The following is an 11569-nucleotide window of genomic DNA, read 5'->3' on the forward strand; positions in this document are numbered from 1 at the left end:
TTTTGAAGAGAATTTAATCTATCAGATTTCTTTTGATGAATTTGTCACATTTTATGTACCTAGCTTAAAAAAACAGAAAAGAAAGAAAGAAAAAAGAACTCTTGTATTAAGCTGAAAAGTAACCCTTTTGAGAAATAGAGGAAATACAGGCGAATAGACAAATAGGACAAAAGATCAAATAGAATTGACTTGGTTCTTTGTATTTTACTTTTTGTCTAACCGTATGTCTGGAGGTTTATCCGAGTATTTTTCTTGAAGGTCAGCAACTGTAACTTGTATCGCCTTGGGAAAAAGAAAGGACTGCCTAGTCGTATGGTGGTGTCCATTTTTGACCCCCCTGTCAATTGGCTTCCACCTGGTTACGTAGTGAACCAGGACAAGAGCAACACCGATAAATGGGAGAAGGATGAAATGGTAAGATTTAATTTAGCTGTGTTAAGCTATAATTGTCACCATATATCAATATAATCCAGTGACTGTGATCTGAATTCTTTCACCTATCTTCCTGACCCCAAATATTTTGTTATACTTTCAGTTGAAAAAGTAATTCTACGTCTTTGTCTCCTTTCTCTGTAAAACTACATTATTAATTAGAGAAAATGTGAGAAAAAAAACAAATAGAACCCAAAGGAAGGGAAATTGTTGTGACGATCAAGCAGTAGTGAATGTCTATATTAAATAGAAGAGCAGAGAAGAAGCCGTTTTACTTTTTCTTAAAAGATGAACTCATGAGAGCAGGCTCTGAAATTTCTCACAGAGCTTATACTGAATTATGTGTAGTCTTTGTGCTACAGCACAAATGTGCGTATAGTGAAGTCTCTGCCTCTGCCTTTCAATAAAGAGTAAAGTCACCTTTGTAGAAGGTGAAGTGAAACAGTTCTTGATAATAAGCAATATAATTGTCAGTCATCTGTCAGCTACAGTGTTGGAATAATAGAGAGCTACTCATCAGAAATAGAATACTGACAGGCCCCATCATTGTCCACCAGCAGTAGCTTAAAATGACCAATTTTAATGAGAAGCTGTTCAGATTATTTACTGTTTTTGTTTGCTATATGCTTAGAGTTAAAGTGAATGTTTAAGAAATATCAGTGATCACAGATGTCTAACTTACTGTAGTTACTGTCACTCTTTCTGTTTGTGGATTTTTTGTTTGGTTTTATTTTTTTTCGTTTTGCAATTCTGAAGATTATGCTCAGATTATGGAACCACTAGAGGGCATATGAGAGGTCTTTTACGTAGATGTGCTGTGCAAATAAATGTTTATTGCAGAATAAAACAACCTGATTATTGTAGCTTTATATTGTGCCAAGATTTCATTTCAGGCAACTTACTGCTATACCTTTCTAAAAATAAAATAGCACATTTGGGACAGGAGCAAGTCTTTGCTTTTTAAAAACTTTCAATTCTCCATAACTCCTCAATAGTCTATTTTGCTTCACTGGCCACAGTTTGTAAATAAAACACACAATTAGAGTCCTAAATTCAGACAGTTATTTAAGCAACGTGATGGTATTTTTCTGCCAATTGACAGTCCAGACATTTTGCAGTTTCGTACATAAATTTCATTCTTAGTCCATGAGATGATGATGTTTGCCACTTTTGGGAAAGAATTTCATAGTTCTTTAAATTATTACTAAAACATCCTAGAGAAATACTGGTACATTTGGCATTACCAAGCATTAGGAGTTTCCCGTTGATTGAATCCACATAAGTGGCTGGTTTCAAAGAAGCATGAAAGAAAGAAATCTATTTTATCTTCTGCTTGAATTGAAAGTGGCTACAGCTTGTTTAAAATTAAGCAGATGTTCCTTAAAAAAAAAAAAAAAAAAAAGCTTATTTGTTGTTTCACTGTTGATTATTTCTGAACTGCTGTCTAATTAAAAGAGTCTGACTTCTTTTATACAGCATCTTTTTACTACTTTTCTATGTAGGAAATAACATGCAAGTGATGTTAAGGTAGTTCACTTAGCTATGTTGTTAGTTTAGATGGGAAGCTTATGAATGAAATCTTAGAGAAAATGAGATTGATTCATTTTTTGATGGGGACACTGACACTGTTATTGAAATTTATTTTTAAATCTTCCACATGAACATTCCTCGTTCCAGGACTTATGGTTTCAGTTCAAGGACAGCCACAGTAGTGGGGTGTGATATGCAAAAATCAATACTTGCTTTGTGTAGAAACTATCCTGCCTGGAGCATCTTGCTGTTACCAGTATCCAAAATAAGTACTTTAAATCCGATTTGTAACCTGTTAAGTTCCAGAAATGGACAGTTTTAATTTGTCATTTGAATAATTAGCAGCAGAAATTTGGGGGGCAAGATGTGCCGAAGCTATGGCTTTCTACAGCCACCCTTTTTCTCTAGCTGCTAAAGCTGCTTCATCAGGATGAGGAAGGCTATGAGCTGCTTGACCGTCGTGTAGTCTTGAGTACTGCTCGGTGCACCCCAAGCTGCCGCACGTCCGCAGCGCTGAAGGTGGTTCCTTTAGCCTAAGCCAAGGTGGACAGGGCAGCACTAGCAGCTGCCCCGCAGGCTGTCATGGTTAGGTAGCTGGGACCTGCAGGTTGGCTTGCAGAGGTGGAGGACAGTTACAGGCTCTGTTATCTCACTTGCTTCAAAATGGTGTTGGCTTTCAGGACCCAATCCAGAAAAGCACTTTGAAAAGAGTAAGATTGGATTCAAATTCAGTGGCAGAATTCCCATTCATATCACGAGCACAGGATTGAACCTCTGAGTAGTCCTTTTGATATACAGAGGACTACTTGTGCACTTAGTTAATGTCTAAGTGCTTTCCTGGATTGGGGCCATCGCGAATTGTCCAGCATTATATAGCCTAGGCATATCTGTGTTCAATTTGTAATTTACTTCAGTCCATATCAGTTTGCTGCAGATGAGCAGGGAAAAGAGACAAGATGTCATTACTTTGCTGTCATAGATAGGTACATATTAGAAAATCAGAGGCAAGCTTAGGTTTTCTTTTAATTAAGGGAGGCTGTAAGCAGAACTTGAATTTGAAGTCTGTATTTCAGTATGACTAAAATACAAGTTCAAAGAGACAAGTTTAATACTAATTGCCTTTCCATTGCATTATACTACTTAACTACTTAATGTATATGTTAATCACACACACAGAATCTCAGGATGGTTGAGGTTGGAAGGGACCTCTAGAGATCATCTAGTCCAACCTCCCTGCTCCAGCAGGGACACCCAGGGCGCGGGGCAGCATCCAGGCAGTTTTGGAAGATCTCCAGAGAAGGAGACTCCACAGCCTCCCTGGGCAGCCTGTGCCAGGGCTCTGTCACCCTCACAGTGGAGAAGTTCTTCCTCATATGGAGATGGAACTGCCTGTGTTTCAATTTATACCCATACTTAATAAAAATAAGTAACACTTCAACCTTATCAAAATTGGTGTTACTCTTCCATTCTTAGGTTCGTTCTATTCAAATCCTGGTAATATTACAAAAATGTGTGATAAACTGGAGGGATATCATCTCTGTTAAAATTAAGAATGCTTAATTTGTGTTCTGTGTCTAATGTCGAACCAAAAATTGGTCTGTATCTGATTTCTTCAAATAGCTCAATCACTCACTAGATCTGCCACACTCTCCAGTCACCCACATAAATGTTGCATTCTTGCCAACTAATCCTCATCATGCTCTTGTAGTTATTCTTTAAAATTATTTTTATTAGTCTACCAAATAGACTGCTACCTGTTATTGATGTAGAGAAATATATTTTGCTGCTTTTGAGTGATAATCATACCAAGCACTAAGGTAAAGGAACTTCTTACAGTTGTTTCATTGATTGTATTTTCCCTTTGTGTATCCCAAAACTGAGATTATGGTGACAGTTACTATAGCAAAACATTGCAAAGACTTTATAAAAATGCACATCAGTCAGTTTCTTTGTACTTTTTAAAATTTATTAATTTTACATCTTTTTTCCTTTGTTTACCTTGGTGTACCAGTGTAAAATTGCATTTGATATATGCATCAGAAGCAACTATTTTTTTATTCCTATGAAATGTTACATGTTTTGCAGGTAGAATATATACTACTTATTATAGAATAATATTGAAGATTCTGAATTTCAAGGCCATTATTTTAGTATTAGAATGGTGACAATTAGACAATGTAATTAGGAACATTATTAATATTTTTCATATGTTCAGACTTATTATTAGCAGATAATACTCACATCCTACTCTTATGTCATTCCCTAAATCAAAGATTATCATTTTTCTTATTTGTGCTGCATTTTGTTTGTATGTGTGTTCTCTTACAGACAAAGGAGAATTTGGCTAATGGTAAACTTGAAGATTACGATGAGGAGGAGGAAGATGAAGACCTAATGTGGAGGTTACCCAAGGAAGAAGCAGACTTTGAAGATGATTTTTTGGAATACGATCAGGAACATATCAAATTCATAGATAACATGTTAATGGGATCAGGGGCTTTTGTGAAGAAAATTTCTCTCTCGCCCTTTTCAACCACTGATTCAAACTATGAATGGAAAGCACCCAAAAAGTCATCCTTGGGTAACGTTCAGTTTTCATCAGATTTCGATGATTTTGACTATAGCTCTTGGGATGCCATGTGCTACCTAGACCCTAGCAAGGCTGTTGAAGAGGATGATTTTGTAGTGGGCTTCTGGAACCCATCAGAAGAAAACTGTGGCGCTGATGCAGGAAAACAATCCATCTCCTATGACTTGCATACGGAGCAGTGTATTGCTGACAAAAGCATTGCAGACTGTGTGGAAGCCTTGTTGGGCTGCTACCTGACCAGCTGTGGCGAGAGAGCTGCTCAGCTTTTCCTGTGTTCCTTGGGGCTGAAGGTGCTCCCTGTAATTAAGAAGACTGATTGGGAAAGCACTTTGGGTGCTAGCAGAGAGAACTGTAGCAGCCAGCAGAAAAATCTGGCGCCAAACTCTGTTTCTGCTTCTGTAGTTAATTCAGAGCCTTCTCTGTACAAAGACCTGGAGTATGGCTGCTTGAAGATTCCACCAAGGTGTATGTTTGATCACCCAGATGCTGAAAAAACCCTGAATCATCTTATTTCTGGCTTTGAAAACTTTGAGAAGAAAATAAATTACAGTTTTAAGAACAAGGCTTATCTTCTTCAGGCATTTACGCATGCCTCTTACCATTATAATACCATAACTGGTGAGTTGCCTTAAAGGAACTATTTCCTATATTATGAATAAAGGTAGGATGTGTTGCATTTCCATGCATAGTCCTTTTATGATATTTCTTCTTATTTTAACACTTTAAGAAGTCAGTGGCCTCTGAATGCAAAAACAATCTTAGAAAATACTGTTGTTACTGATTTAGAGGAGGACACTTATGGAAGCTTTAACTTGAGAATATGAATAATTGCTGTTTTGTCTTGATCCAGATAAAAGACTTCCTGAAGCTTGATTAAGCTTCAGGAAAGAGCACTTTACAGCTCTGACCTTTTAGCATTACTTGTATACAGCTGGTGCTAGATACGCATTTAGCTGGCATTTTTCCTGACCTAATTCTAAATTACAATAAATTATTTTGAGAAATGTAGCTGTCATTTTTTGCAAATATATTTAGCAGAATTTTTCTCATAATATAATCCCAAATATACTAGTCTATATTTTTGAACAGTAAAATTAGACCATAGAACATTTATTAGGCAAATAATCTGTCTAACAGCAAAATAAAGAGACTTCATTTTGAAGTTGAATTTAAGTCCAAGTATATTATAAATATTTAAAACTCAAGCAGTTTGCTAAATCAGACTAAATATTGATTTCAGGTTGACTGGTTAATGCATCTGTACATGATCTCAAAAGATTTGACACAAATACACATTCCGGCGTTGGGAAATGTTTTCAATTATGTTTGCTTATACTATTTAAAATATTAATTTAGTGTTCTTTTTTAAACCCTAAATATTTGCCTACAATAATATGCGATTAAAATCAAAGCAAGGTAAAATTCCAACTCTATTTGAAGTGGGCAGCAATTTTTTAAGCAGTCAACAGTCTCAATCTTTCTCCATACTGAATTAGTTCCTTATTCTAAGAAGTAAGAAAACTCTGCTTTAATTAAAGAAATATTTCATTTTAAAATCTTCATACATTAAGAAACATTTCAGACACTGCAGCTTTTCTTTCATTTTTCATTTGAAATGAAAAATGCATTGCCTCCTTACATATTTGTAAAACAAATATGTCACAAAATCTCTGGAAGATAGTAATTCTTTTAATATAGATAAACAAGTGGGAGCAATAAGGCATAATATCTAGATAGCTTTGTGCTAACAACATAATTTTAACGGGCCCTTTTCTGTGTAACAAGGAAGACAATTTTGAGTTGCTCTTGCAGTATTTTATTTATTTTTTTCCTCAAGAGGAACAGCCGTTGAGATCTGGCATTATCTTAGGTTCCGCTGCTATAAAGGTACTTTCCTACTAACCATTTCACTGTGACATTACTTTTACGGTGATTCTGTCTTCCTTCTCCTCCCACCTGTCCCTATTGGCTTTCTACAGGTTTTTATTTTTTGTTGTTATATTCTAAAAATACACTTTTATAATTCTCTAACTACCATAATTTTCAATTTTAAATGGTGAAAGCTTCCCAATCTCAGTTTTCATGGAAAAATGGAAAGAATCCATTCTGAATGGGAATCTTTTTTCAACACACTTCAAGAAATCTGAATGTGTAGGAAATTGGATCAAAAATTCACACTTTATATTCCTTTTTATATATTGATTTCTTTATTCATTTTTGGGGATTTGATTATCATCCATTCCAGATCAGCCTGGTGGTAGAATTTCTTGATATTTCTTTGTGCATTTTTACTCCTCAAGACAGTGTAAAGAACTTGAGCACAAGTATTTATTCATTAGAAACATAGAGGATTTTTGCTAGCCTTGCCTGACATGAATTAATGTTTGGTTGAAAAATGTCTGAAGTTTGGTTGAAAATTTTGGTGTATTTTTTGTTGCTGTTTTGTTTTTGTAATCCACTAGAAACTTTAATCTAAACGTAAACTCAGAGAGATGCCCGTTTTAAAACCCACATTGTTTAAAACCCACGTTTTCTTGACCGTTGGTGAGTTTGTGGTATTTATATGGCAGTCTACCAGACTTCTATTCAGAAAGGCCTGGAAAGTATTGTGTGCATTAAACTTGTGTAAACTTCTTTTACTTCCAATGCCATCAGATTGTTACCAGCGCTTAGAATTCCTGGGAGATGCAATTTTGGACTACCTCATAACCAAGCACCTTTATGAAGACCCACGGCAACACTCTCCAGGAGTTCTGACTGACCTGCGATCTGCTCTCGTCAACAACACCATCTTTGCATCGCTGGCTGTGAAGTACGACTACCACAAGTACTTCAAAGCCGTCTCTCCTGAGCTATTCCATGTTATTGATGACTTTGTTCAGTTTCAAATGGAAAAGAATGAAATGCAAGGAATGGATTCTGAGGTTAGTGCTAGTAGGAAAAAGAACAAATGTTTGGGAGCTTGTCATTGGATTTCTTAGCATGATGCACTTACTAGTACCTCTTTAGCCTTATGCACAAAGCAGACAAAGAAGCAGGTAGCTCACAATAAAAAAGCACTAAATATGCAAAATAAAATACAATCTTCGAAAGGCGTAAAGTGAATAAAAGCACTCAAAGTAATTAAATTGAAACCAGGCTTGCCTTTAAGATTTTTGTTCTGTGGCACCTGATTTCAGTCAGTTTTTTACCTTTTTTTCTTTTTTTCTTCCCCACATTTTTCTTTGTTTTCTTCACCAATTGATTAAAAAACATGATCATGAATCTAACTTGGACGAAGAAGCACTAGGTCACGTAATAGTGTCTTAGGATAGGACATCAGTGTAACACCATTAACAACGATACGTTGGCACAAAGCAGGGCTTATTTAATGTAGTAGTGGAGTGTGACAGAGTTCTGTGCTGTTTCTACTCTGGTTTCTGGTGGAGCAGACATCATCACACTGTAACTCAGTGTGTGTTTCTGACAGGCTGCTAAAGGCTTTATTTCTGCTAGCCATGGAGACGTTACAAGCTTCTTTCAAACAAACCACTTGGAAAAAATAGTTTAACTGAATATAGAATAGTTTAACTTGAATATAGAGATTATAACTATGCTATTCAGAAAAAGACCATGATAATGAACACTTACTTGCCGGAGAATGGACTAAATCCAACTAATTTAAAAGCGCTGCTTAGAAAATGAAAGCAGTGGCCCTCTAGCTTATATTCTAAGAGGTGGACTTGATTATTAAGATTATTAATGATTCTTTTTAATGCTTCATTATTAATGATCTTTTAAAATGCTATATAGTAGACTTTTTGTCGTAAAAACTGTGCTTTAATCACTTAAGAAATAATCTGAGAATCTCACTAAACAGGTTATAGCCACCTTTAATAATTTCCTCTCTGATAAACAATTTAAAATCTTGGGAACCAGAGAACTTCAGTGTGTGTATGTGTTTACAAGCCTTGCATCTGTCACACAGTGAAATCCATATGTTTTCTGGGAAGGCTCAGTAAACAAGGACCAAGAAATTTGTCACTGATATTTAGATAGTATAAATTATATTAATGACTCAGATTGCTGTCTGTATAATATTCTTCATGCTGTAAGTAGAAAGACTGGGAACTCATTTTGAGAGCTTGGAGGAGTAATTTCTTACCTTTGTTGTTTCTACTGTTACACACAAAGATTGCCTCAAAACTTCCACAAAAGTTGCAACCAAATGACAAGAATAGCTGTTTCAAATAAAATTCTTGTTCATTCTCCCGGTGCCTGCTCCCTATCTTGGTCTGGCACTAACTTGCTGAAACTCTTATTTCATCACAGTTAATGCAAGAGTCTTTGTTTCAGCAGTTCATGCCAGCTAGACTGGTCTCCATGTGTGTCTCCACATCATCTGCTTTTCTTTTTCAGATCTCACTTCTGAAACATCTGTTGTCCCTTGCTGTATAGCTCTTAATTTCTCTCTCCTTCTGTTATATAGTACTTAAATAACTCTCTAAAGTACTGGAATATATGCTTAGAATGCAACACATTATTCAAAATATAGTTCTTTTTTTTTTTTTCTTGCCATCCAAATTCTTATTTGGAGGGCATACAAACCGAGTTTCTCCTTGTTTGATTTATTTTGAATAGAAATACTGAGTGGGACTAGCTCTTGAAATATTATGGTGACTTAAAAAGTCTGGAGCCTTAGCATAGGCTTTTAAACCCTGAACTGGATTCCACCCAAATGGAGCAAGAGCCACGGGTAAGAGAAGAGATAGGCAGACACTTGTGTCTCTCTCCTTGGAGGAGACTAGTGGTTTATAAGGGGAATAGGCTATTGTCTTAAATTAACAGTACAGAGAAAACAATCTGCCGACCTTCAAAGTACCTTAATGTGCCTTTAATGGTACCGTTATTTGCCTTTAATGTGCCTAGTGATACCATAGTACCTAAATCTGACATTGCTAGTTATCTCATGGCTTGTTTTATTAATACTTTGTGCCCGTCTTCTGGGTAGAGGAGATATAGAAAGGGTACATCCTGTTTTCTTCCAGAACCTCCTTCTAGTTGTTTAAAATATGAACTCTTTTTTTTTTTTCTCATTATGAATGGCTTTCTAATATTAACTGGTAGAGGCAAGTCTGTTTCTTATTGGAAAAAACAGACCTGTGGTGAAATCCTACAGAATTATTACAGGAAGAATTCACAAAGCATATAAGGTCTCTGTACACAACGGTGTTTGGGGAATTTTTTTTTCACATTTGAAAAATTACATATCCAACAACTTGCTTTCATTGGGGAATAAAAGAATGATTTCACTTTGAAAAGTTGACAGTGAAAGACTTAAAGGAGGTAGCTCAGGATAGGGTGTAAGAAAACTTACTTTTTTGAAGATCTTTGTTTTATTTTAAAAGGAGCAAATGTCTCTCTCTCCTCCTCCCTTCTCCTCCCCTCTCCCCCCCCACCCCGCCCTGTCTTTTTCTAATTGCAAACAGCTCAGAAGATCTGAAGAAGATGAAGAAAAAGAAGAAGACATTGAAGTACCAAAGGCCATGGGGGATATATTCGAGTCCCTTGCTGGTGCCATTTATATGGATAGTGGAATGTCTTTGGAAATGGTTTGGCAAGTGTACTATCCGATGATGAGGCCACTAATAGGTATTGTCGGGGAATAAAGACATTAATTGTTAAGTACCATATGCTCTGAAGACAACAAAAATCGATGTTTTTTCTTTTAATAGAAAAGTTTTCTGCGAATGTGCCTCGTTCCCCAGTGCGAGAGCTGCTGGAGATGGAGCCGGAGACAGCCAAATTTAGGTAAGAATAAATTTTCTTTCATAGACAGTACAATAAAATAACCTTAAGCTATGCTTCGTAAACTGCTGAAGACGTTTAAATGTCATGAGTGCCTTTGAATTTCTTCTTCACTAAACACTTAGGGCATTCGTGTTTTGTTTTGTGTTCCCCATTGTAGCTTTTATTCTTTCCTTTTTTCTCTTTGTGAGAAAAGTAAAGATTTCTGTTTGACTCTACTGCTCTAACTTCAGTAGAACAGAGTCTCATTTCACCTTAACTTGCCCGGGCAATAAGTAATTCTTGTGTGTGTTTTTGCAGTCCTGCAGAAAGAACTTACGATGGAAAGGTCAGAGTAACGGTGGAAGTTGTAGGGAAGGGCAAGTTCAAAGGTGTTGGCAGAAGCTACAGGATTGCCAAATCTGCAGCTGCAAGAAGAGCACTACGAAGCCTCAAAGCAAATCAACCTCAGGTCCCAAACAGCTGAGACTCCTCTTAAAAGAAAATAAATTGGGGGGGGAAAACACACAAATAAAGCAAATTTTTAAAATTGCTGATGTTGAGAGGAACAAATTGAAGACAGAATTTAAAGTTTGTTTGATAACAGATAACAAAACATTTAACGTGTATAAAATTTTGGAACTAATTGTAGTTATAGTTTTTTGCGCAAACACAATCTTGTCTTCTTTCCTCACTTCTGCTTTGTTTAATCACAAGAGTGCTTTAATGATAACATTTAGCAAGTGTTCAGAATAATTGTTGTCAGGTCTTTTTGCTTTACTTTCTTGTCAGTACAGCTTTGCTTAGTGTTAGAAGGCCAGGGAGCTTAGGCCTAATGCAGTTGCTAGATTTATATATAATAACCTTGAAATTCTTCAATCTGTGCACTAGTGCCAGTCATAAAGCAGTTGGTAAACTGTACTGGATGATTGGGTATAAGAAAGAATAAGTGTGCCAGTATTGTCTTTTTATTCTTCTTTCTCCTTCATGTCATCTTTTGCATTAAGATGATATTCCTAATCATTATTGCACTTATTTGTTAGGGACAGATTTTAATTGAAATGGCTGGCATACTGGTAGAATGAAATTTCAATTTCCTTATGCCACATAGTCTTGCATTTAAAAAAAGAAAAAAGAAAAAAAAAAAAAGGTTCTTGCCTTAAAAATAAATAAACCCTCATTAATAATCTTTAATTTCTGATCTTTTTTGGAACAAACTATTTTACATTCCCTTCATTTTGTTACACATTT

The 11569-nt window shown here is 35.9% G+C and overlaps 1 protein-coding gene across 2 annotated transcripts in view; it reads left to right on the top strand.

The window, feature by feature from the left end:
- Positions 1-11336, top strand: part of DICER1 (dicer 1, ribonuclease III) — a 41469-nt gene extending 30133 nt beyond the window's left edge. The window contains exons 23-28 of one of the 2 annotated variants that reach the window (XM_026046975.1): positions 259-414; positions 4291-5170; positions 7208-7476; positions 10021-10183; positions 10267-10342; positions 10640-11336. In XM_026046975.1, the coding sequence (XP_025902760.1) occupies positions 259-414; positions 4291-5170; positions 7208-7476; positions 10021-10183; positions 10267-10342; positions 10640-10805 (1710 nt within the window). In that variant the 3' untranslated portion in view covers positions 10806-11336. Of the gene's footprint in view, positions 1-258; positions 415-4290; positions 5171-7207; positions 7477-9172; positions 9198-10020; positions 10184-10266; positions 10343-10639 lie in introns of those variants that run through there. The other variant, XM_026046983.1, reaches the window with a different exon arrangement.
- The last annotated feature ends 233 nt before the right edge of the window (positions 11337-11569 follow it).

Source organism: Nothoprocta perdicaria, unplaced genomic scaffold, assembly GCF_003342845.1.
Source record: "Nothoprocta perdicaria isolate Ctin4 unplaced genomic scaffold, notPer1 scaffold_108, whole genome shotgun sequence".
NCBI lineage: Eukaryota > Metazoa > Chordata > Aves > Tinamiformes > Tinamidae > Nothoprocta > Nothoprocta perdicaria.